The sequence below is a fragment of the Octopus bimaculoides genome, chromosome 2 (assembly GCF_046866305.1).
Source record: "Octopus bimaculoides isolate indiv1 chromosome 2, ASM4686630v1, whole genome shotgun sequence".
Lineage (NCBI taxonomy): Eukaryota > Metazoa > Mollusca > Cephalopoda > Octopoda > Octopodidae > Octopus > Octopus bimaculoides.
This window is the reverse complement of record NC_142929.1, coordinates 101,011,507-101,039,432: the sequence shown is the minus strand read 5'-3', so window position 1 is coordinate 101,039,432 and position 27,926 is coordinate 101,011,507. Positions and strand designations below refer to the sequence as shown.

Below are 27,926 nucleotides of genomic sequence, written 5' to 3'. Positions count from 1 at the left end.
GAGAGAGAGAGAGAGAGAGAGATGAAATTTGTGAAATAAGGACGTTAAATTTGAGAGACTCAAAGACAGATAATGTTACTTGTATAATTAACTAGGAGAAAGACTAGAAATTCTCTGATTTATGAGTGGTTACCGATAGTGTGGGAAATAAAAAGAACATAAAGAGAAATGATAGTGCTTTGAGAAAGAAATATGAGAGATAAAATAAAAGAGAATTACTATTAAGAAATAAAGAGACATCAAAAGAAGTTTATTAAAGAATCGAAGGGGAAAAGGGAAACAATACGCGGGAAAAGGATAGTGATATGAAACTTAGGAAAAAAAAAAGATAAGTGGATTTTTTGTCGTTTTGGGAGGATCATTTCAACACGAAATCGCATCAAGAATCTTGCAAACGAAATACAAAATCGAAGGTGGAATTTTGTAAGGAAGGAAAATGGTTTGATTTAGAAAAAGAAGTGAGAATATTAAAAGAGGCGCGTATATATGATACAAAAGAAGATATTGCTAAAGAGAAAGAGATAGCGGAAACAAGAATTATTTTTTTGTCATAAAAAATAAATTCAAAGACAAATAAATCCGGAAATAAAAGAAATAAAAGTAACAGGGGGAGATAACTGCAACAAAACTACGACGAGTGGAACTTGTTTTTCAGGAGTGAGTGAGAGAGAGAGGCCGACTGCGTGAGTGATTGTTTAAATTGCTACATTCCTGACAGCAATTATATAGTTTGGCGGTTCAACTCTTTAACCGCTTAACTTAATTCTTAGTCACCCTGCCAAGGAAAGCAAGCCATCATCCTTTCCACTCATTCTCTCTTGTGGATGGGTGTCTTCCGTTACCAAGAGGATATATTTTAGTGCATTTGGGGTTCTTTTGCGAAGAATATTTCTACATCTGTTTAAATCAAGACTAAATTACATCCTGTCTCTAAAAGGATAACTATTTTTGGAGATTGCAGTGACGATGTTTTCAGCATCGCCACCCGAAGAAAGCACCATGCGTCGTTCACCCCATAATTACTTGGATTGTGAAGTAAGTAAAATGCTGCATATGTTTCTAAACCCGATTTAATTTTAAGATGATGCCCTATGTCCCAGCGTGACCCCAGTTCATTTATTGAAATAAGTAAAACAACAATAGTACTGGATTTATCAGCGTATGCTTCCTTTATTGTATCATATATAAAGTTCAAGTTTATTTTTATATTCAACTGATATTCTGCTGAAGGAATCCTTATCAACAGTACCCCCCTCCCGTCATCACAACTATCTTCATTCTTCTGGTTTACCTCAGCTGTATAAAGCATAGTATTTTATTTTTGTTTTGTTCACCTTTCACCTACATGCGCAGTACTCGATATTTCATATAAGTACACAATAGATGTGTTCACATTACTATAAGGGCACGCGCGCACATATATAGAACCGGTATAACACAGAGCGCACTCAAGCACTATGATCATCCTCATTATGAAACGCACGTTTGACTGGAATTTGTGTTTATTCTTTCTCTAATGTCAAAATTTATTTAGTAGATAGATATAACAGCTGCTCAGAGTTTGAAATATTTTTTTGTCGAAGAAATTATTGTCTCTGACGGTTTATAACGAAATACGTGGTGAAGACATGTCCCTTCATCATCTTTAGACATCACTTGAAGTGAAAGGTGAAAATCGAGAAATAAACCTTTACGTCAGATAAGTTTTATGAAAAGTATTAATGAATGAATGATATAAAAAAGCATTTGTTTGTCCTGGGTGGAGGGCGATGGGATTTTTTGCTGGTTTTGTTTAAAATGCTTGTATTATATTCCTATTTTTTTTTTTTTGCATCTGAAAGAAAGCCTCACACATACTGTCATTGAAGATATGACTCGTTTTCATTTCGCTCTTCCTATTTTCAACATCCTGAGTTTCATGCTTGAAATATTTCTTGTTTACATTTTTTCGGAGTAGCATATGTGCTAACAGAATTCAAGTTGCTTTTTCGTTCCACTTTTTCATAAACCGACTCGAATTTCTATGTAAGAAATGATAGTTTCCTTTTAAGAAAACTATCATCAATATATCGTACATCCCAACAAGAAGCTCGGACATTAAATATCGAGCTAATGAAGGGGTCTCTTATCTGGTAGCTCAACCTGTTTGAAATAGCAGTCAAATATCTCGTATTAAAACGTGTCGATTTAAATAAAGAAAGGATGTTAGACAGTGTAAAAAATATTTCGATGTTTACAGCCGGAAAGGCTTTTTATTATTGTTGGTCCGATCAAGAGTTCAAGAACAACTGAACAACTAACTACCTTCTTGAGTCAGCCTGCTAGGTGTTAACAACTGTGTAGAAAACGAATATGACAAAAAAAACAAACAAAAACAAATTGCGCAACCGAACCTGGTGTGTAGGTAGAGGACTTTCGGAAAATTCACAAGATACGATTTTTCCGTCATAACTTTTGGTAAAATGGATATATATATATATATATATATATATATATATATATATTACGGAATCCCACGTTTTTGGTTATGGAGGATCCGATTGTGGAAAAAAAATTTCAAAAATCGCATTTTCAAAATTTCAATCCCGCTTCATTTTTCACTTTTTCCCGAATTTTTTCTTTTTTGCGAAATACGTAGTAAAATACGAAGATTTGTTTGTAAAATTTCAGTTTTTCAAAATACGAAGATTTGTTGTAAAATTTCAGTTTTTCAAAAAAGAAAAAAATATATACCCCCAGGCCTTCAAGCAGGCTAGCCACATACTAGAAATAACAGCCAAATCTCACAAAACTGCGATAATATAATGTAATCAACCTACTCACCTTTTTGCAAAGATTTCTTTCAGTGTAATTTCCTGCAGTAATATGACAAAGTGGCGATCTTTCGGTACGATTACCTAAATATCGGCCTTTTGGCGTAATTTCCAATTTTTTATGAAAAACTCCGACCCCAAATCCCCCCTACCCGTCATCCCGTTGTCTAGAAGTGAAAATGAACGGTTGTTTTGTCTATTTCACATGAATTACTTTGTCATATTATTGCGGGAAATTACTCTGAAAGAAATCATTGCAGAAAGCTGAGTAGATTGGTTACATTTGGTTATCGAAGGATTCACAATAGTTTTCAGTTTCTGACGAAAGTAGGTCTGCAGAAAATTCGGTAGATACTTTGTTTCTTCCAGATTAGGAAATGTACCCCCCGTTTTTAAGAATGTGTTTTCTTTAAGAAAATCATGCCAAATGTCTGTCTCCTTCAAATGCTTTATAATATGTTAGCATTAGTTTTCTGATCATATCTATCTAAACTTTTACTTTTCTATCAGTATAAAAAGTACTAGTATACACGGGGACATCTTCCTTTGTTCCTCTCTCGTAAAAGTGATATTCGTGCTTTATCGTGTTACTTCTTGGTATATTTAACTAAGCTTACGAAGAACTAATTAAACTTTAGAAAAAAAGATATACCCAAATCCTAATCGCAACGTTTAGATCGAATAAGATATTTAAAACATGCTATGTTATAATTTAGAAGACGAACGATTTGGATATGTCAATACATGAGATTCAATCCCACTTTTCTTTGTAGAAAACTTTTACAAATGTATGTTTGTATCATTTTCAAAATGTAGTTATATTTGAAGCACTGAGTGCAAATGACAGCTGTTGCTTTTCTCACTTTCCTTTTAATCATGGCTATCACCAAAGTTATAATATCCGTGTCAGTTATTCAAGTTGAAACCAGGACGTTCATAGCGATAAAAATTAGATCAAGTATCTCCGACGAAATATATAAAAGATAATTATATTAAAGAGGATTGACAGTCATGTATTTTTGAAATGCTGTTTGTGAAACTGCGTTGTTAATGATAAAACAAAAAAGTCGTTTCCAAATAGTTTTCGCGTTTCACAAAATATTACAAATGTTTGTTTAAACGTCGATCATGTATCGTAATATATAATACTAATACTACTGAAAATATAACGTGTGGCAAATTAAGTTATAAATAATATTACATTAAAGCCAAAGTTAAATAGGAAAACCAGTTCTCGAAAACAGCATGTACATTCATACAATACATATTAGTCATTCGCCGACTGTCACAGATTATGATTCAAGACAGTTTATTTATTGTGCTTTATAATTCATTCTAAGGTCCATATGTTTAATGAGAATCTCTATGGTTTCGTCAATGCTGATTGTTAAAAACAGCAGTGTTGCTCAGGTTAAATCTCACATATGTTAGCTATATAGTTATTTCTCAGTGGTTGTTTGTATGTCTTTTTTTGTCATTCTTTGCTCCACTCCACTCAGCTCTAAACACTATTGTGTTAATACAAGCAAATAAGGTTATTAGTCATATCACTTAAAGGCGGGCGACGAATAGGTTTTGGAAGCCATTTCTTGGGCACAAGCATGGCTATATTGTTGAGAAGCTTGCATCCCAGTCTTGTAGTTCCGGATTCGATCCCACTCCACAGCACTTTGGAAAGTTTCTTCTATTATAGTTTTGGGCCAGCCAAAATCTTGTGAGTGTATTTGATAGATGGAAATATATATATATATATATATATATATATATATATATATATATATATATTAGCAGTATAACCCGACCTTGTCCGGGTGTGACTTACTATGCCATCTACGATAAGTCTTGCTAGCTGAAAATCAACTAAAAAAGAAAGCCTTACAACGAAAAAACCCTTATGGTGTAAATATGTTCATAATTCAAAAGACGATGAAATTAATAGGGAAAGTCTGAAGGCTGTTTTGCGTAAAATTCTTAAGCATACGTAAATTTCATCCGTGTAATTGGCTATAGAAATGCTTGTGCAAAACAACTTTTTGCGCTGCCCTGATTATACATAGCAGGGTAATCCCTTTTCACAGGAGCTAGGATGGCAATTTGTGATGAAGCAATTGCTGGCGATCTGTTGCTAAACAGTTTTGCCAGAATTCTATCAGATTGGGCAGAAGGTGTTGATGCACCATTTTGCATTATGTTCAAAGTAGCTACTGGAATGTAGTGAATTGCTGCAGTCTGTGGCTGTCATTTTAAACCGGTTGCTGTCTTTCCCCAGCAAACTCTCTTCTTTGGAGGCATAATCTATGTATATATTAAACAGAACAACAAAAGTTATAATAGATGACAGGGTCGGTACTTTTCACATATCTGTAATTTTTCAGATTAACACCCGCACGATTACCCAACCCTAACACTAACCCTAAACCCTAACCCTAAAAAACGTAACCGTAACATTAATCCTAAACCCTAACCCTAACACCCTAGTGAAAATCGTGGTAAATTTACAAAACATTGACGAACATGAGTTATATTTTACTGAATGATTGTGTACTTGCACGTGTATGCTTTTGAGAGAGCGAGAGAGGAAGAGGTAGAGAGAAAGGAATAGGGGTAGTTAAAAGTTTTCTTATGACTGCTTCTCTTCACTGCCTATTACTTCATTAGAAATCTAAGGATGCACATAAGCACATAATAGAGAAAAACGAAACAAATATGGACGACTTGCTCCGAAACACCACCGAGTGGGGAACACTTCTCAAAAATAACCTGCAGTTGTTTCCTTCAAAATTCCTACATGCTTGAAATGTACATACATCAAGGTACATTTGTACAAAATTTTATGAAAAAATATTCATTTTCCTGGAATTTAAGTGGAATTTCCGAATATTGTACCCCACCCCCTTCCAAAACACTTTCACCGAAAATTTTTGTATATTTGGAATCTACATAATAAATAATATGTGCATAGAAAATTTCATAAAAAAATATTCATTGTTATGAAAGTTAAGACCTTCCAAAGTTGAGGGATACAACTCTGTAGTTTTGCCATCAATGTTTTGTAAATATACCACGATGTGAATGATTGTGTTTACTTGCACGTGTATACGTTTGAGAGAGCGAGAGAGGAAGAAGGGGAGAAATGAATAGAGATTGAGAGCAATGTGTATGTTGTTGTCACAGGTCATATATGTGTGGTTGTGTGTGTTTTTACGTATCTATGTTATGAAAAATAGGTAAAGAATACTGAGATGAAAGTTTAATCTATGACGTTGTATGTATCACTTTCTCTCTCTCTCCCTTGCCCTCTTTTACTCTTACTCTCTATATTTTTATGTTGAGCACGTGTGTAAGAATGGCGTTCCAGGTAGAAGGGATGAAATATAAAAGTTGCTAGAAACAACAGCCAAATCTCCCTTAAATCACACAAAGTAAACAGAATTTAAAAAATCTAATTACTGCACTGGAAAGTTCAGATCGAGAAAATTCCATTGATGTAAAAAATTTTACGAAAAAGTGGAAAATGTGGATTTCTATAAACTTTCAAAAAGGCTTCACACAGACACACAACTTCAGCTTTATATATTAAGATATATATATATATATATAGTACAAAGAATATATATGCATGTATATACACATATATGTACATACTTACATCTACATGTGTATAAAGATGCATATCAGGGTACAGGACGTTAGAACAATGAACTACAGACCACGGAACGAACACATAGGAAAACAGATAACCACTTGGAATTAATCCTTCATCAGCTGCCTCTATTCTAACTCGACGTTTCGAAGATATATATATATATATATAATGTGTGTGTGTGTGTGTGCATGGGTGTGTTGTTGTTAGTTTGCAGTATTCTGTGAAAAGCATGTCTAACTTAGGGGATATATTACCTTGTTTGGAAACTTGTGGGGGCTGGTGACAAGCGAGATATCCTACCTGGAAAAGCTGCTTGAATAAATTCTAATTGACCCATGTAAGCATGGAAAAGTTAATGATGATGATTTCTTGCAGCTCTTAGATTTTTGTGGGAAGGTATGTGTTCCACAACTTCCCATAAGTCTTTATTGGAGAAACAAAATTAATTGTGTCATGTTTTATCTTTCAGCGTTCTGCTGAACATATTGAACTCACAGAGCAACTTTGTAAAACCCTCTATTATGGTAATGGGGCTTCAACAGATTACCCTTCATTACCCCTCACAGGTAAGTTGGTAAACAAATTAGTTATTTGAATTCATCAGATGTTGATTTGGTTAATTTTTATTTCTGCTGGTTGTTTTGACAATGTGTGTGTTGGCACTCCGTCGCTTACGACGTCGAGGGTTCCAGTTGATCCGATCAATGGAACAGACTGCTCGTGAAATTAACGTGCAAGTGGCTGAGCACTCTACAGAAACATGTGCCCTTAACGTAGTTCTCTGGGATATTCAGCGTGACTCAGTGTGACAAGGCTGACCCTTTGAATTACAGGCACAACAGAAACAGTAAGTAAGAGTGAGAGAAAGTTGTGGTGAAAGAGTACAGCAGGGTTTGCCACCATCCCCTGCTGGAGCCTCGTGGAGCTTTAGGTGTTTTCGCTCAATAAACACTCACAACGCCCGGTCTGGGAATCGAAACCGCGATCCTATGACCGCGGCTCCACTGTTTTGACAATAAATGATTAAAATACTGGTTCCCAGTCTCATTGGCATCAATAACATTACTTTCAACACTAGGACCTAGAAGACCATCTCAGTGGCAGTTTGAATCACTTACTCCAGCATGACACAGTTTAGTAGCTAATATATTTCCTATTTCTATCTTTCAATTTTTTTCTCTTTCCATCTTCCTTTTTGTTCAGTGGTGCTTTGATGTCATAAGAATAGAAGCCACTATATATATATGTGTGTTGAAGTCTAAGAAGAGTCATTATTTGGTCTTAACTCAGTTGGCTTTGTTAGGTAGATAAGTTATACTAGTCACAGTTGAGTTATTGTCAACATATCTAATTCATGTAAATATCTAAATTTAAAATGTCAACAATGGGTTTCTTTTATTCATTGACCTGATGCTCCATTTTCTCTCTCTCTTTGATAGGCCTAGAATTGAAGTATTACGTTTTTTATGAAGCATGTCTTTAACTTTGTTTTGCTTTGTAGTTGAAGGTCAAAACCTCAAGAAGGGCATAACAGTTGCAACATTATATTTATTTATTTTTTTTTACTTTTGCATACAAACATGGGCTGCATATACAATGTAGCATCTCTTCATTTTTTGTTTATGTGCTGTAGGTTCATCTGTACAGATCAAAGTTCTTAAATCTGATATGAGTGCTTTCTTTCAAGTCTTTCTCATTCTACCTGTACCATCTACTGTTAATTCCCAGCATGTTCACTCTAATTATCCCAGTAGGTAAAATACCAGCCATATTGCCTTCCAATCATGCCCTAGCATATTAAAGAATAGAAGGGCATATTGGATAAAGTTGTCCTCCAATGTCTGAAAAAAGATGAGCTAACTATGGTTAGAATGCCTTTGAACTGATTCAGGTTAAGGCAACATCACATACTGTCTAATGTCTACTAGTGATTTCTGGTTACAGCAGACTCTAAGCTCAGCACACAACTCTACAACTTATAACAGTGAACTATACTATTTGAAGTGTCTTGACCAAAGAGAAAGTGTAGCACTGAAATTCAGATCTTTCAGTTTGATGTTTGACATCCCATATATTTTGCCTTTTGCACTGTCACTTACTTTGTGAACTCTTAAAAATTCTAATAGACCATATTCAGCTCCTTTAGCTTTTGCAGAACTTTCACAATTATTGCCCAGGTTTCACTACTTTATACTCTACTTCTTATACTTGTCTGACACAATTTGCTCTTTCTGCAAAAGTGGTCATGATTCTGGCCTCTGTTACCTCTTCTTCACTTTTGTAATAGATGACAATAACACTATGACCATTATGATACATATGTACATTTGTATCTATGTATGTACATACATACATACATACATACATGTAGCTAGGATCCTGTATAATGAGACCTGTTGGAAGGATAACCCTGAAGCCAAAGATATAAGAACCCATAGTATGGTAGAAGCCATAGCTACTCATAATAAGGAGTACTGTTGGGGTGACCCAGTGAAAAATCTCGATAAACTATAAACATAATAGACCTGACATAGTGATTTGGAACAGAGAAGAGAAACTTTGTACAGTAGTAGAAATCAGCTGACTAGTGGATGTTACATAAAGTCAGTGATCAGTGAAAAAAAAATACCTACACTGAACTATTGAGAAATCTACAGTTACTCTAACCATGATTACAAGTTCAGGTTTATACCTGTAATTATTGGGGCACTGGGATATGCATCATATTGCTTAAGTACCAATCTTGAGAAATTAAGGTTGTTAAAGCCAGAAGGAAAGTTAATTCAAAGACTACAAATCCAAACCATAACAGGAACTGTAAAAATTTGCAAAACTTTCCTGAAGTTTATCATTTGAGTATATATGCACATGTCTAGACATGCAATTATATGCGTAAGAATACAATCACAAAACAAAACATACAAATTTGCATACACACTGACTCCAGATTGCACATATACCTACATACATGCAAAAATAACATGTTGATGTTGAAATTTCAATGAAGGATTTTTGGATCTAGGTTAGAAACTGGCTCTTTTTCTATTGGCAAGAAATCTTGAAATAAAACTGAATAATGACATATATATACTATGTTAAGTGGTTGGCATTAGGAAGGGCATCCAATTGTAGAAACCATGCCTAAGCAGACGTAGAACTTGTCAAGCCATTCAACCCAATGCCAACATACAAAAAGGAAAGTTAAATGATGATGATATATATACCTGTACAATCTAATTTACTAGCATAAACCCATCCCTGATGTCCAGTATTTCAGCAATTGTCTCTGAAGACAGCTGACCTCTTTCTCACTAGGGTTAGGCTACTCTGATCTATTTATATCATGTTCAACAAGCGCACACTTTACTGCTCGTTTCATTTCCTTATCAACAAATGCAAGGTCATCTGTTGTGCATGTACTTTTTCCAATGTTATTCTGATTCATTAAAAATAATCATTATCTCTTATTTTCTCTCCGTTACTATCGCTAAGCCAGACAGATTTGTCTTGCTTCTTGTCTAATTAAATGATATTGTACTTTGATAGTAACTTTATATATTTCACTAGTTTCACATAATTTGACTATCATTAGTTAATGCTGAATATTTTCTCTTTTGTTTTTCCTTTCTAGAAATTGCTGTCAAATTTTTCCAAGATGCTGCTCCACGTTCTCTTGGGAAAGTGGATATGTTTCTGGCTTCTTCAATGACAAAGTGAGTCTATTTTTGAACTTTGACACCAGAGTTAGAGATTTTGGATGATAAAATGCAGTCAATTGAAGTGACTGTATGTTAGTGGTACCTATTTTATGTCTGCTGGAGGGATAAAATGTATAGCTAACTCCTGCAAGATTTGACCTCTGAATATAAGTGTAGTCACTAAATATTCTTTTCTACTCCAGGCACAATGCCTGAAATTTTTTGGGAGGGGGCCAGTCGGTTAGATCGACCCTGGAAAGATGAAAGGTGAAGTCGACCTCGGTGGAATTTGAACTCAGAACGTAAAGACAGATGAAATACCGCTAAGCATTTCGCCTGGCATGCTAACGTTTCTGCCAGCTCACTGCCATGGTAGTGCACTAAGCATTGTAAAACATTTTGTACAGTGCTCTACTGACTTGGTCCCTATAATTTTCAGTCAAAATCTGTTTTGCACCAAAGGAAATGTAATCCATTTAACCAACCCATGTATAATACCAATTTGGAGATTACCTTCTGTATCACTGATTATTTCCTCCTCCCCCTCCTCCTACTATTACTACTACTACAAATGATGATGATGGTTTCAAATTTTGACACAAGAACAGCAATTTCAAGGGAGGGGGCAAGTTGATTACATTGATCTCAGTACTTGACTGGTACTTATTTTATCAACCCTGAACGGATGAAAGGCAAAGTCAACCTCGACAGAATACTACTACTACTGAGTTATAATAATAATAATAATAATAATTATTATTATTATTTGTTCTAACATGAATATAGCCACAGATTTGTTGGAAGGAGAGAAAATAAGAAACTGGCGCATTCACATGGAAGTTGTGCCAATTCTACATTGGGTGCTTCATTTTTCTGGATTTAAATCTTTCTTTGATTTGATCCTTCATTTCTCACTTGGATGACAGAGCAAGCAATTGTAGTATTTACACATTAAGATGGCTATGGCATGTGTCTTTGAGATTATGATTGAGCTCAAACTTGAGATTATGTTGTTTGCCTTAGTTTTGTCTGTTGAATTAGATACTACTTCTCACTTCATAATGCTCATCATCATCATCAGCATTTTAATATCTACTTTTCCATGCTTTCATGGGTAAGACAAGAGTATGTTGAGGCAGTTTTCTACAGTAGGATGGCCTTCTTGTCGTAAACTCTCACCAATGTCCAAGCAAGGTAATATTTCCCATGGCCAGACATGTTTTTGCAGAATAATGGAAGTGATTGAGACTGCATGTATCACAGTGACACTCATTTACAACTACCATGCACTGCCAAGCAAAGGAAACACTTAACTCCCAATAGTCAGTCCTATTAAGACTTTAGTAGTTATTGCAAATAGTATAATTCACTGTTATAAGTAGTAGTAGTAGTAGTACTTTAAGATATTGGCTTGTAGTTCTGAGTTCAATCCCTCCCATTAAAAAAGCTATGTTAAGTGGTTGGCATTAGGAAGGGCATCCAATTGTAGAAACCATGCCTAAGCAGACGTAGAACTTGTCAAGCCATTCAAGCCAATGCCAACATAGAAAGAGGAAAGTTAAATGATGATATATATACCTGTACAATCTAATTTACTAGCAATAAACCCATCCCTGATGTCCAGTATTTCAGCAATTGTCTCTGAAGACAGCTGACCTCTTTCTCACTAGGGTTAGGCTACTCTGATCTATTTATATCATGTTCAACAAGCACACACTTTACTGCTCGTTTCATTTCCTTATCAACAAATGCAAGGTCATCTGTTGTGCATGTAACACTCCAACAACTAGTGTTGTGTGCTGAGCTTAGAGTCTGCTGTAAACTGAAATCATTAGTACAAAAGGGGAAATGTAGAAAAAGTAGCTAGGTTTCAACGACATTGGACAGTGTGTGGTGGTGTTGCCTTAACTCAGTGTCTGTCTTATCAAATCAATTCACAAGGTTGTAGCTGGCCCAGGGCAATAATAGACACTTGTCCAAGGAGCAAAGCAGTGGGTCTAAATCCAAAACCATTTGGTTGGGAAGCTAACATCTCAATTACACAGCCATGCCTGCACCTGTTTATAGTTGTAATTGTAGAAGGTATTGGTGTTTCAAAAAGACAACTTCTGATGTACCTTGTAGTAGATGTATATGTCTTAATGATGGTTATCATTTGTTTTTTTAACTTCAGCAAAATTTAAATATCTCTTGAATTACATACTAAATAAATATGAATGAAAATTTGTCCTTAAATTTTTTCCTAATTGTTTTTTGATAAAATTCAAGTAAAAAGAAAGCTACTAACTAGTTTTGTAGTTTGTAAGCAATTGAAATCCTCTAAAATAATGTTTGATGTTTTTGGCGAGGATTTGATACAACGTATATCACGCTTTCTTCCTATTAATTGCATTATATTGAATGAGAAGCCTGTTTTCTTATTCTTAGACGTGCTCCTATGCCACCATGTTCTGTGATGCTTGGTATGCTTTATGTGAAACGACTCAAAGAGAGAAACCCTGAATATTTGATGCAAATTTCCTCCGCTGAACTATTTTTGATTTCGATGGTAAGAAATGTGTTTCTTTTTTACTTATCATCTCAAGATAAAAAAAAACAAACTAGTCTCCTCTAAGTAGAGCTGGGTTTATTTTATGAAGGTAGGAATATGTTTTTTCTCTGGAAACTATATAATATTTTTCTGATTCTAATAATTAATTTCATCTATTTAAATATAAATTCTTTACATATATCTGTTTCCTAAAAATTTCAAGCTTCATCGTTATGTAAGAATCTAGTGGTTGTGTTGCTCTGGTCAGTACTTACCAAACAAATGTCTAGAACATAGTCAGTCAAATGACTAGGTCCCACTCTAATATGCTGTGGTTTATTGTATTGGGTAGGTTGGTATTATAAGGGTTTGCCATGGATAGCATTTCACTGCTTTGTCAATGTCACTGTGGTAGTAAAGTAATGGATGAAAATATGTTTCTTGGCTGTGTGAAGAAGTGACTGAACAACACGTGTGAACATTTAACAGAAGAAAATTATTGACGTACATAAAGATAAACTGCGTTGACTAGTTACAGTTAGTAACAGCAATAATTAAAGACAGAGAGAGAAGAAAAAACCTCGCCAAATTCGCAGAAGTTACTTTTGAGACATTGTGTGAATGTCTGTCCAAGAACTTGGAGTTTGTCTGCACAGATGTCTGGAACTGTTCGATGTAGCAAGAATGGAGACACATAATGCTCAGCTGCCTCAACATTCTGCAAATAGTTTAGGTGCTAAAAATGGTCTTTTATAGGCAATGTGGCAGAGTTGCCCACTGTGTTTTTGTATACTTGTAGGTTCTTGTATCTACTCTGCTGTTTTGAAAAAGGAAGAATAATTATATTAGTCACTAATATAAGAAACTTATATAATTAGGAAGTGGTTGAATATTTGCAAGTAGTAGTAAGCTAGCCTGGATACTTCTTGGGTCATTTCCGATTTTTCATCTCTCAGTATTATAATGATATTCAATAAATTTGTTGTGTACAAAATTAACTCTCCATCTAGTCAAAAGAATCATTATCATCAATTTGTTGATTGTTTTCTTTTCTTTAGATGATGGCTTCCAAATACTTGTATGATGAAGGACTTAATGAAGAAGTTTTTAATGAAGAATGGGCAGTTATTGGCATGATGGAAACTGCTGAAATGAACCAACTGGAACAACATTTTCTAGCTGCTATTGTAAGTTCCTTTGTGTATATTATTGGGAGGAAAATAAAAGTAATCAAAACACAAGATTTGAAGAATGAATGCACAATATTGGATGGCTGTTGAAAGACACACTTATACTTTAGCCTCTCAACATATGTCATAAAAACACCTCCCCTTCTCAATTACTCCTCTTCTCCCGTTAGTTAAAAGAGATTTTTCCTGTCTTGTAATTTGCTTGGTGATGTCGCTATTGCTAGTGACTCAAAAAAAAAAAAAACAAACAGCCTAGTACACAGTAAATTTATTGGCATTAGGAAGTGCATCCAGCCATCGAGATCTTGCCAAAGCTGACATTGGAGCTCATGCCAGTATGAAAAACAGACATTAAATGATGATGATGAACACTGAATTGAGTAATATTTGCATTGTTTATGACCTTAGCATAATTGCTCATTCAAAATTTGATTGTTTATCAATAGACTAAGCACAGTAAATTCACAGCCATTAAGTTTGAGAGTTGGTAGTAAAATATAACTGCTAAAATGAAATAAAAATGAAATATGACATATGCTGAGGTATCAATTTTGCTTCTTTGACTCCTACCACTTTAACCCCCAACTACAACACTTTTTATTTCCTTTACTCTAAAAGCTAATTGCATTTCTCTTATTAAAAAATGTGTTGATATCACCTAATTAGCTGGTATCAATTGATTAGCTACTGTTATATAATTCAAGGTTGTCTTTTTTATTTCCTGTATATTTCTGGTCCGTGGAAGCGCAATGGCCCAGTGGTTAGGGCAGCAGACTCCTGGTCATAGGATCGTGGTTTCGATTCCCAAACCGAGCATTGTGAGTGTTTATTGAGCGAAAACACCTAAAGCTCCACGAGGTTCCGGCAGGGGATGGTGGTGAACCCTGCTGTACTCTTTCACCACAACTTCCTCTTACTTCCTGTTTCTGTTGTGCCTGTAATTCAAAGGGTCAGCCTTGTCATGCTGAATATCCCCGAGAACTACGTTAAGAGTACATGTGTCTGTGGAGTGCTCAGCCACTTGCATGTTAATTTCATGAGCAGGCTGTTCCGTTGATCGGATCAACTGGAACCCTCGACGTCAGAAGCGACGGAGTGCCAACAACAAACAGCATTTCTGGTCCAATAAAAGAACAGTAACAATCGATGACAATAGTCTATCTGATGTGGTTGATGCTAAATAATCCTTATTAGATTTGCTAAATTGGGGATATGGCACAGAAATGTAGCTGATTGATTGCTTAGGAGCACCATCAGGTGAATACCATTAAAGTATACAAATTTAATCCCTCTGTTAATGTATTTCTGTTGAAATATGTTGCTTTTGTTTCAATTCATTTTTGAATTAATAAAGAAGTTTGAAAAATAGCTTTGTCATTAATTAAGATGGTACTTCAAGCATAAACTATCCTGATACATTGATGAACAGCTTTAATTTAGATCATTTTAAAATATGAATTTGCATCATAAACCTGGGGGTGGTCTCGAGTATGTTGATATTATCAAGGTTTGCCGTGGGTAGTATTTTGCTGTTGAAGTAACTGAACAATACTCACAAACATTTAACAAAAAAATTTATTGTCAGGTGTGTTGCTGTACTGAAGGAGACCCGTCCTCCATAGCAGAAGTGTTGATGCTGCTCCCCTGCAGATTAGGATTGGCCTGCAAGAGCCCTGTGCTGGTGCTATGTAAAAAGTACCCTTGCCACCACCATGTCATAGATACCAAGCCAAATCAGACTGGAACCTGGTGCAGCTCTCTGGCTTGCCAGTCCTGTCAAACCATCCAAACCATGTCAGCATGGAAAATGGTCCCAGAACCTGGAGTTGTCTGCATGAATACCTGGAACTGTTTGGTATGGCATGAATGGAGATACATGTTTGCGAGGTTCCTCACAGGCAAAGAACACAGGTACAAGATTTTCTGGGCAGGGAACACTGACGGGGTCGGGGGCGTAGGAATACTTCTAGCGGAGAAATGGGTGGATAAGGTAATCGAGGTCGTTAGAGTAAGTGACAGAGTACTTAAGATCAGACTAGTTCTTCATCATAGATTAGCCACTGTCATCTCAGCCTATGCACCTCAACCGGGGCTACCAGATGGTCTGAAAGACCAATTCTATGACACCCTCTTGCAAACTACCTCGTCGACGAGTGACAGGGACCTTCTCTTTGTGGCTGGAGACTTCAATGGTCATGTCGGACGTCGTGCTGGAGGCTTCCATGGCATACATGGAGGCTATGGCTTCGGTTCCCGCAACGAGGAGGGAACCAGACTGCTGGAGTTCTGTGATGCAACCGATCTTATGGTCTGCAATACCAACTTCAGGAAACCTGCCAGTCACCTAGTCACCTACCGCTCCGGCAGACACTCTAGCCAAATCGACTACATCCTCGCCAGAAATAGGGAAAGAGGGCGGCTTATAAATGCCAAAACCTACCCTGGCGAAGAATGTACCCCACAACATAGATTAGTAGTTAGCGACTTTGGGATCAAGGCAAAATGGGTGCCCAGAATTGGACAGGCTTGGAGGAGAAGGGTGTGGAAGCTTAAAGACCCTGCAAACGGACAGAGACTTAGAGACAAGTTACTTGAAGCATTTAACGAAATAGAAGGGGATATAGCATCATACAACGTGGAAGACAATTGGAGATTTCTGCGGGACAACCTGTTGAAAGCCACCGACCAGATTTGTGGGTGGTGTAAGGTCCCCTCCCGACCCAGAGTAACGTGGTGGTGGAACAAGGAGGTAGACAGGGCTATTAGACAAAAGAAACAGGCTTTGAAGGACTGGAAGAACGGTGGTAGCAGGGAATTGTACCAATGTGCCAGAAGGGAGGCTAGGCGACAGGTTTATTTAGCCAGAGGGAAAGCAGATAAGGAAAGATTTGCCAATGTTCTGCGCCGTGAGGACCAAAGACTCGAGGTATTTCGTGTTGCAAGACAGTGTAGGAGAGAGAATAGTGATGTTGTAGGAGAGAAATGTGTTCGCATGGATGATGGTACGCTTGCATTAAATGAGGATGCAAAGAAAGAGGTCTGGAGATGCCACTACGATAGATTGCTTAATAAAGAGAATGAATGGGAGAAAGAGAGCCTTCCGTATGTCGACCCAATAGAGGGACCAGCTATCCGAGTTGATAGTACCAGGGTAGATAAAGCAATTAAGAGTATGAAGACCGGGAAAGCCCCCGGCCCATCAGGAATCACTGCAGAGATGCTCAAAATATCTGGCAGTGTTGGCTATAGCCTAGTCACCCGTATTACGAACCAGGTGATACACGAAGGAGTCATACCCAATGACTGGTGTAGCAGCATCATAGTCAACTGCTACAAAGGTAAAGGTGACGCTTTAGATACAAATAATTACAGAGGCATCAAGCTGTTAGATCAGGTTATGAAAGTTACAGAGAGGGTCATAGCCCAACTAATTAGGGAGCGAATCAATTTAGATGAGATGCAGTTTGGGTTCGTGCCAGGTAAAAGCACTACTGATGCCTTATTTCTAGTGAGACAGTTGCAGGAGAAATACCTAGCTAAGGATAAACCTCTGTACCTGGCTTTCGTTGACATGGAGAAAGCCTTTGACAGGGTCCCCCGATCCCTTATCTGGTGGTCAATGAGGAAACTTGGGATAGAAGAATGGTTAGTGAGAGCTGTGCGAGCCATGTACAGAGATGCTGCCAGTAAGGTGAGGGTTGGAAATGAGTACAGCAATGAATTCCGGGTAGAGGTCGGGGTCCACCAAGGTTCCGTCCTCAGCCCCCTCTTATTTACCATAGTCCTCCAGGCAATCACAGAGGAGTTCAAGACAGGTTGCCCCTGGGAGCTCCTCTATGCTGATGACCTTGCCCTAATTGCGGAGTCACTATCAGAACTAGAGGAGAAGTTTCAGGTGTGGAAGCAAGGTCTAGAATTGAAGGGCCTTAGAGTCAACCTAGCTAAAACCAAAATCCTAATAAGTAGGAAGGTAGATAAAACACAAACCCCTTCAGGTAGATGGCCCTGCTCAGTATGTAGAAAAGGAGTAGGTAGTAACTCTATAAGATGTACAGAGGTGCAGCAACATCAAAGGCAGGTTAACTAGCAAGTTAGTTTTTGTTTGTGGCAGATGTTCAGGTGCAATAAAGACTGCAAACAAACAGGAAACAACTTCTATCTCATTCCAGGGTGAAAAACTAGAGGTAGTCGATAGCTTCCGCTATCTGGGCGACCAAGTTAGTAGTGGGGGTGGGTGCGCTGAAAGTGTAGCTGCTAGAATAAGAATAGCCTGGGCAAAGTTTAGAGAGCTCTTACCCCTGCTGGCGACAAAGGGACTCTCACTCAGAGTAAAAGGCAGACTGTATGACGCATGCGTACGAACAACCATGCTACATGGCAGTGAAACATGGGCTGTAACTGCTGAGGACATACGTAAGCTCGCAAGGAATGAAGCCAGTATGCTCCGTTGGATGTGTAATGTCAATGTGAATACCCGTCAGAGTGTAAGTATCTTGAGAGAAAAGCTGAACATTAGAAGCATCAGTTGTGGCGTGCAAGAGAGACGATTGCGCTGGTATGGACATGTGGTGAGAATGGATGAGGATAGCTGCGTGAAAAAGTGCCACACCCTAACAGTTGAGGGAACCCGTGGAAGAGGTAGGCCCAGGAAGACCTGGGCTGAGGTGGTGAGGCAAGACCTTCGTACATTGGGCCTCACCGAGGCGATGACTACTGACCGAGACCTTTGGAAATGTGCTGTGCGTGAGAAGACCCGGCAAGCCAAGTAAGATCGTTGCCAGTGCCCCTGGACTGGTTCTTGTGCGGGTGGCACATGAGATGCACCATTTTGAGCGTGGCCGTTGCCAGTACTGCCTGACTGGCTCCTGTAGGATTTTCGAGCGAGATCGTTGCCAGTGCCCCTGGACTGGCTTGTGCGGGTGGCACATAAAAGACACCTTCGAGCCTGGCCGTTTTCGTGCGGGTGACACGTAAAAGCACCCACTACACTCTCTGAGTGGTTGGCGTTAGGAAGGGCATCCAGCTGTAGAAACTCTGCCAAATCAGACTGGAGCCTGGTGTTGCCATCCGGTTTCACCAGTCCTCAGTCAAATCGTCCAACCCATGCTAGCATGGAAAGCGGACGTTAAACGATGATGATGATGATGATGATGATGTTGCTCAACGACATTTTGCAAAGAGTTTAGGTGTTAAGACTGGGATTCTAGAAGATTGAATCATACCATAGCTTGACACTGATTGGCTACGTAATAGACCAATCACACGAAACAATTGTGACTCAGTTGTGATGTCTGGCCAGTTATCTAGTGATTCAGTTTCGGATCCTGGCTACAGCTTAATGTGTTTGATAAGTCAGTTTATCAGTTTGAGTGCACGTTCACTAAGTTAGTGGTGTTATATTACCTTTATTGCAAAATTTGCTCTGCAAAAATTTAAGATGTAAAACTGATTCCTCATTTTAAAGATAATAGCTTATTGATGTTTGACTTTGACCAGACCTATAATTTAAAGAATTCCAGCTGTGACTGTGTTGGTTTTTACTCACTGTATCCAAGACTTCCTTTTTTAAAGATAGTAAGGTATGATTTGAAGGAGAATTGGCTGCTTTTTGTAGTATCCTATCATTCCCTTGAATGCTGTTGAAAATGAAATAAAAGTGAATCACAGTAGATCGTTGTTGGAATTGCTGAAAGTCACATATTTTTAAAGTTGGTACAATCGAAATTACCTATTAATATTTTGTAATTCTTGTTGTATTATAGGATTGGAGACTAATGGTAAAGCAAAAAGAGTTCAATTTACTATTGAATTCAGTTGAGAAAAAGTATGTATTTTTTGTCTTTTCATTTTTGCTAAATTTCCCCTTTGTTGTCTCCCTTGTGATTCAAAGCAGAACATTTAACTGACATTTGTATGTCATCTTGTCTTGAATGTGAAACATGTTAATGTTTAGGATTTCAAAAACTGTGGTCTCCATCTGTTAGACTAGGGAGTTTTTATTATATATGGTTATAATGCCTTAGGGAGTTTGTTGAATGAGAATTCTTAGTAGCTTCCTAGTCTTGTGACAATAGAATTGGTACAGATACAAAGGCAGTGAAGTAGAGCAGGTTCATGTTGTAGAACTACATTGTAACTGATATTTAGAGGAGACAATGTGAATAATTCAGTAGTAGCTGCAAAGAGATAAATAGTGGTGATGAGGTATTCAAGCAGCATCTTAGAGTATAAGGTGAATAGAAATGAGTAAGGCCAGAGAAACCAGAAGTGTGAGTGGGTGAATGTGTATGAGGGGTGCAAGAGGTAAGGAAATGGGAAAGAGTTAGGTAACACCTATAAAAATCCGGTAGGTTTGATGGGTGGATATAGGTAACAATGGATGAGTTTAGGAAGGTGGGGATGGATGTGTAAGAAGCAAACAGGTTATCAGCAGGAGGATGAAATTGATAATGCAATTGACAGTGAGGAGGACCAGAGAGATGACATGTGGTTGGGTAGCCTGTATGAGGAGAGATGATTTAGTGGCCCAGTGGTGTGGAGAATGGAGGGGCGGGATGATCAATGTAATGTGTGAGTGTGGAGAATAATATTAACAAGTGAAATGGTTCAAGGTTGCAATGAGAAAGGAAAAGTGGTTATCAAGAAGGAAGGAGAAATCGTGGTGGGGTGATATGCTGAGGAGACTGGACAAGGGGCCCATTTTGTACACACACACACACACACACACACAGTGCTTCCAGAAGTCTGTTTTGTTATGATGGATGGGCTTTCTTCCTCCCTGAGAACCACATGCCACTAGAAATTCTGGTCCTTTGTCATCTCTTCTGTGAGGTTTAGGGTCCTGAATTCAGCTTCCAACTACTTTGTCCTGTTCAAAATAGTGTCCAACTGTTGGGGCTGACTTTTAGCTCTTTCATTCCGATCCACTTCAGTTCACCTATACTAAAATGTTTGTATTTAAATTGAGATCTTGATCACATGGTAGTATGAAATTTTTATTTGTGAATATAACATTCACCAATATATTAATTTATATATATTTTATTAAGACCTTTCAAAAAATTTATCATGTTGAAAATTAATTGTAACAGATAGGTAGTCCATTAATTAGAAATATATCCCTGGAAGACTTAATCTTGAAGTCAATAGATAACAGTTTAACAGGTTAATTCTGCAGGTTATAAATCCTTTTCTCTCTAATATTCTTTGTTCATTAAAAAGAAATTATTAACTGTTTTATTTTTCAGGATTGCCTTTCATGAGGGCTTAAGGCGTGGCTGGTTGTCTTATACTGACATCTGGACCCTGGCACAAGGAGCTTGTTACAGTGACTTGTGTAAACGCACTGGTCAAGAACTTTTGGAGGTGAGTTACCATCTGGTCCAGTGGGTTTCAATTGGAGTCCATATAAGATTTTGTTGTTAAAATCTATCTGCAATAAATTGGTTATACTTCTACAAAACATAAAATACTTTAACAATTTTTTAAAATACAATTTCTAATAATATTTGATTCTAAAAATATACGATTTTTTAAACATCGAATGTCTAGGAGGGTCCATCCAAGTAAAATAGGAATCAATGGGTTTCATTGGTAAAAAATGGTTGAGAACCACTGATCTAATCAAATCCTGTAAGGCAATTATGTACTCTCTTGTTATGTGTTGTTGGCACTCTGTCGCTTACAACAACGAGGGTTCCAGTTGATCTGATCAACGGAACAGCCTGCTCGTGAAATTATGCAAGTGGCTGAGCACTCCACAGACACGTGTACCCTTAACGTAGTTCTCTGGGATATTCAGCATGACACAATGTGACAAGGCTGACCCTTTGAATTACAGGCACAACCAGAAACAGGAAGTAATAGTGAGAGAAAGTTGTGGTGAAAGAGTACAGCAGGGTTCGCCACCATCCCCTGGCGGAGCCTCGTGGAGTTTTAGCTGTTTTCGCTCAATAAACACTCACAACGCCCGGTCTGGGAATCGAAACTGCGATCCTATGACTGCGAGTCCGCTGCCCTAACCACTGAGCTCATTGCGCCTCCACTCTTTTGTTATGTAGGTTGGGTGAAAATGTGTTATACAGTGTTAGGCTATGTGCATGAAACAAGTGAGTGAGTGAAGAATGACATGATGCTCATGAAGTTGTATTGTAAATCCAAACAACAGTTATACTAATCATATAAAAACAGATATCCATTTGTTTTCTAAAGCTGACTCAGATGCTATTGTTAAAAGATTTCCTTGTTCCTTGAAATTTATATGATACTATATTTTATATATTTATTGCTTTAGTGCCATTTTTTTATACCTGCTTGTGAGGTAATATTACTTCTGGAGTACTTGTATTTTGTATCTAAATAATATCCATCCTACCGTCAAGTATTCTTCTGTGAAGTAAAAGTGGAGCATATATTTTGCTCAGTCATACAAACTGGAACTAGCAGTTCTTGCGCAGATTGTTGCATCACTGACCATTATCCTACTTGCTGTATGATAATACTTTTATCACTTAGTCTGAGTCTTTCATTGATATTATTGTGCGTGTTGATTGTCACATATTTGTAGCAATTCAACTGCGGGTAGTTATAGTTTGTCTGATAAAAAAGTTCATGTGAAAGTAGTCTACTATTTGCTAACTCTGTTGATAGCAATAGAACTTTTAAAATGCCATCATATTTTTAGCTTATTTATGAGAGCATATTATCCTAATAATATTTAGAATACTAGATGTATAGTTATTTTATAGCAGATATTTATTTGAAAGAATATTTAGTTATTTTAATTATTCAAGTAATTTCTTTGAAGAAAACTGATGTTAATAAAATATAATTAGGAAGGAAAGTATTTCAGATTTGAATGATTTAAATCAAATCTTTTAATAATAAATCAATCTATGATGTTACCTTTCTGTTTCTTTTTTGTAGATCTTTGCTGCAAGTTCTGTGGCTTATGTTGCTGGTGTGTTGACTCTTCTGGCATCTTCCCTGTTAACAATGTCATTGACAACTAGGTTGACTGCTTTGATTAGCCATCCTGCAACTTCCTCTTTGCTTCCTAATCATCACCCGTTGCTGCCTGAATATTGCTCTACTAATCCATATGAGATAGATGAGGTAATATTTGATCCAACACTTAACATGGAGAGTCTGTATGGCATTGAAGATTCTTTAGTTTGGAAATCTTTGATTTCCTATGATATCTTTCTGAAACAGATATCACCTAAATGCAAGGCAGAAAATGTTTGTCAGTTAATCAGTGCCAGTGACCAGAGCAATTGTATTAGTGCAGCTACATCCCCCCAGGTATCTTTGAATCAAGAAAATGAATCTGAAATTTGGACTCTGCATAAACTGTTGGAAATGACTCAGGCTAGTGCTGTTATGAATAACAACCAGCAAAAGAAGAGTGGTGAGTCACAGGATAGAATATTGCTTGAAGATAACATTCCTTCTGAACAACCACAAGAAACGACTGCTGATGATGGTCATTTGTCAAGATTAGTGCCACATGTGTTTATTAGTACTGCATTACTGAATCTTGCTGCTTTGTTTTCACTGAAATCACCAACGCCACATGAATTTGACAAGGAAGTCGGTCACTGCAAACACTGTCGAAGCCATCACCATTCAGTATCTTCTCCAAAAGTTAATGCATCCTTTCCACGATGCCAAAAAGAAGCTGCTCAATCGATGAAATGCTCTTGGTCTCAAATTCGAAGCTGCTTAAGATCTCGAAAGTCACCTGAAAACGAAAGTCCTTTAAACTCTGATTCTGAAAATTCTTCCTTACCCACTGCTTTTGCTTCACTACCAACTTCTTGTCCCTTGACAGTTTTACCACCTCCGTTACCAAATTACCAACTGAATGACCCTGTCTTAAACATCCCAAATTCTTCTCAATCTTTTGCAAGGTTAACACGCTATGAAAGTTTCTCCAATTGTTCTGATACTGATGGAGGGACACACAATCGAAATCATGTCTATGAAAAACAGAAGGAAAACTCTTTGGCTTTCAAGGTTCCAAACTTCTCTCGTTCCTCTATCCGGTCATGTTCCAACCTGGTGTCCTCATCCCATCTACGTCCACCTGGGATCACTAATTTAATTATTCATTCCTGCTAGATTAAGATAAGATAACTCTTGTGTCACCTTTAGCTAAACCCGACTATTATTGGCTTTTTTGTAATTTTCTAATTAATTTATAAAACTCCTCCCTATATGTTACCCTGTTGATCCTTCCCAGAATTATAAATCTTCAGATTGTCTAAGTGCCTTCTGAGATTTTGAATCCCATACAAAAAGCAGAAAGGGAAAAATAGCATTACACTTGCTATCTTTTTTTTAAGTGTGTTAATGTTTTTCCTTGATTTAAGAATATAGTAATTATAAGCAGAAATAGAGATAAGGGTGAGTTAGATGCATTTTTGTTAAACCTTCCCCTTTTCAATATTCAATATTATGTTTGTAATTTTTGTCATTTTATTGGTTTGGTTTTAAAAAAATGGAGAATATTTAAGTTCTGTTTATATATTTTATTTAGCTTTTTGAAATTTATAACTGAACTTTTGGGTTTGCTTTTTATTTTTTAGAAATCTGATGACTTCATAAAATATGATTTATGACAGTTCTATGTGTTAGATATGACCTTTAGTTGATAGTGACAAATACACATACACTAAAACACATACATGCATATAAAAATATATTTATATATATTCAGTTGCTTCTACATCACTATAATGTAGGCACTTGCATAGGAACTCTGTGAGGTTGATCAACCTCATAGAAAATGCTGTGGTGTCTTAAATTTCCCACTTATGTCCTAAAAATGTCAGAATGTGCAGTATCATATTCAACTAGATGTGGATATAGCATATACAACGCTATAGTCCTGTGTGCCACATCCAAATAGTCAGCTGACTACATGTCAGAAGTCTGCTCAAAGCTGGCCTGCAGTCTAGTGATTCTGGATTGATATTTTAATTTTATATTCTACTTATTCTATATTATTCTGAGTTATTTGAAATTATTCTAAATTTACAATAATTCATAGATTGTAAAACTTGTGCTCAGTGTTGATTATCACATTTTGTTATTCTGGTTAGTGTTTAACCAAAGACATTTTCTTCATGACCTTCCTTTTGTTTTAATGATATCTAAGATCCTTACTATCTTTTAAGATTCAAACTATCCAACCCATTCCAGCATGAATAATGGGTGTTAAATGATGATGATACATATATGATTGTATATATGTACAGATACTAGCTACGACTGGTGTAGTGTATCTGTTAGCTATCTTTATATATTTGTAATATGTACAACTCTGATGTATATTTGTGAGAGCTAGAGGTAGCTTAAATGGTGTGTATGTATATATTGGCAGATTGTTAGAGCACTCGAGGGAAAACCTTATGGTATCTGTTCCAGCCCTCTACTTTCTGACATCAAAGCCTATGATGTTGTTACTAGCCGGCTGTATCAACCTTGCCTTTTCTTTGGACATTATCTGTGATGTAGAGAAGGAAGACCAGTAGTTGAGTTGGCTATATATATATATATATATATATATAAAAAGGGTATATACATGTATATGTGAGGGTTTATACATGCATATGTGAGGACACATACATTTTTGTATGCGTTCGTAAGTATGTACTTCTATAAATCTATCTCTATTTTTGTATGTGTGTGTATATGCATATACATGCTCATAAACATATATACTTTGTGTGTGTGTGCATGTAGATACAAAGTAAATAGATCTCCGATGGTTTCAATGGTGCGTATGATAGTGGAAGTGGCTGAGAATTCCATAGACGCTTGTATCATTAATGTAATCCTTAGTTAATCCTTACTTCTTGGCACAGCCAGCATGATGCAGTGTGTGACAGAATGAAACTTTTGAATTGCAAGTACTGTCCATTTCTGTGTTTCCAATTTCCAGATCAGGCCTGGGTTGATTTGAGTTTACGATAAAAGGCACTTGTTTAAGATGCCACACAGTGAAATTGAACCTGCAAAGTTTATGATGACTTGGCAAACTTAACCATTTGGTCATGGCCATGTCCATGTTTACACACATGAATATCATGCTTGCTAGATCCAGCTGTCATCACACACACACACACACACACACACACGCACACGCACACGCATGCATGCATGCATGCATGCATGCATGCATGCAAGTGCGCCATGTGTACAAAGAGCTGAAGCATAAATTATGCTCTATTGAATATGTTCGTTAGGAAATTTTCATATTACCTCAGTTTTTATCAGGAAGTTAATTCAGTCCCCTTCATAGACTGATTTCATGGGAGTCACATTGTACCATGTTATACCATTTGTTCTAATACTATGGATTAACTGAATCTGCTGGTTAAAATTATAATCGATGGTTACATGCTGTGGTTAAAACTTAATAGGGTTTTTTATTCTTGGGATATGCTTGCAAACTGCAAATAGCTTGATAGTCAATTCCATGGCCTTTCATGATCAGTAGGTATCTGTTTTAGCCTAAGTTGGTGATAATTTGTGATACTTGTACCTTTGTCAAAGGCATTAACATAAGAAAGTGAAATAACTACAACTAAATATCAAATCTGGTGCTTTTGTTTGGCGGGAGGTTATTGCTTATGTTTTAGCAGTTGCCTATAGTTAACAAATCCACGTGATTTATTGGAATTCTTATTAACTAGAGCAGTTTTGTGTTGTGATGTTTCTACACACTATTTATCCACTTATAAATGGTAACTTTTAAACTGTTCCATTTATTACTTTTGATTATATCAGCTGGCATCTTAGCTCATATGTAGACTGGTAACTCTAATAGGAAATAGTTGTATGTTTTTCAAGTTGAAATTCTAGTTTTTCTCCCATTGAATAATGATGCTGTTACAGAAAATTGCTAGTTTCTTTGGCCTCTGCTACTGTGTTGTAGAACTATGACAATTGTTTACCATGTTAATTATGCTGTTTAACGAGGATGTCTGAAGCTATTAAGACACAAATACACACAAAACCTTTTAAGTTTGATTGTTCTGTAAGAATTCAGCAAAATATATGCACAGAAGGGTTATACACTTTCAGATACTGGTCATTTGACATGGGGATTTTATAATGATAATTATAATTGTAATGAACTTATTGTATATAGTGCTTAGGTGCACTGCAACTTAGAAAAAACTCAAAACTGCATGAACAGTACATAGAATATACACAGGAAATGCTTGCTAGATCGGCTGTCATTGCACACACACACACACACACACACACAAGAAGAAATGGGAGTGAGGTGGGGTGCATCAAGTGCACTTTTGGTAAATTTCAGGAAGCATGGAAGTTTTAAAGGACGAAGTGCATCAATTGTAACAACTGATGCAGTCGAGACACTAGACCCTTCAAAACTACAGCAGTATAGCACTGTTAATACTGATGGAAACACATTTATACTGTAACTTCCCATTTACCATGCTTCAGACTTTGAATTTGTGTAAAGAAGAATTGTACAGAGGTTTTACCATTAATTTTCTTCATATTATTTAAAATAGGTACATTTTAAAAAAATTAGTTTTATCGATAATCTTTACCTAAAATGTGAACTGATCTGATCTCATATTTTATCAAGTTGTCAGATTAATAATGCTTGATATATTACCACACTCTTGCTCTTCATCTGGAGTAAGCAAGGTAGCATTTTCCATCTCTTTAATAACAAGTTTCTGAAGTCCATTCTTACCTTGTGAAAACCAAAAGTTCATCCAAACATATGTTATGGTTTATCATTTATTCTATTAATTTTTAAGCCTATATTTTGTTATACCCTTCTCTCCACAAGCTTTGTTTTAATGTAAATTTAGCAAAAGGAAATACATACATGAGTAAAAAATGACATTTTTGTGTTAACTTGAAATATAACCTAACATTTGAATGTATCCTAGAAACCTGTATTATCTGATAGAAGTGACTGGAAGCAAATAATAAAGGAACAAGAAAATTCTTCTTGGATGCTATGATTTACCTTTGGTGTCTTATTAATTTTCATGG

At 36.7% G+C, this 27,926-nt stretch overlaps 1 protein-coding gene across 2 annotated transcripts; it reads left to right on the top strand.

The window, feature by feature from the left end:
* The first annotated feature begins 15 nt into the window (after positions 1-15).
* On the top strand, positions 16-27,899 carry LOC106868821 (uncharacterized). Of its 2 annotated transcripts, none has more exons than XM_014914239.3 (8): positions 16-1,035; positions 6,929-7,025; positions 10,091-10,172; positions 12,585-12,705; positions 13,746-13,874; positions 19,640-19,701; positions 21,125-21,242; positions 22,803-27,899. In XM_014914239.3, the coding sequence occupies exons 1-8, from the start codon at positions 967-969 to the stop codon at positions 23,997-23,999; spliced, it is 1,875 nt and encodes a 624-aa protein (XP_014769725.1). In that variant the 5' UTR covers positions 16-966; the 3' UTR covers positions 24,000-27,899. The 2 variants fall into 2 exon arrangements, with proteins under 2 accessions (XP_014769725.1, XP_052834480.1); XM_052978520.2 differs by lacking the exon at positions 16-1,035 and adding an exon at positions 1,312-1,668.
* Positions 27,900-27,926: the final 27 nt, after the last annotated feature.

Excerpts from the sequence above, each read along its gene's own strand:
- LOC106868821 (XM_014914239.3), top strand. The coding sequence starts at position 967 with ATGTTTTCAGCATCGCCACCCGAAGAAAGCACCATGCGTCGTTCACCC. Across the intron at positions 12,706-13,745 it reads AACTATTTTTGATTTCGATG|ATGATGGCTTCCAAATACTT; the intron begins GTAAGAAATGTG and ends TCTTTTCTTTAG. Across the intron at positions 13,875-19,639 it reads AACATTTTCTAGCTGCTATT|GATTGGAGACTAATGGTAAA; the intron begins GTAAGTTCCTTT and ends GTTGTATTATAG.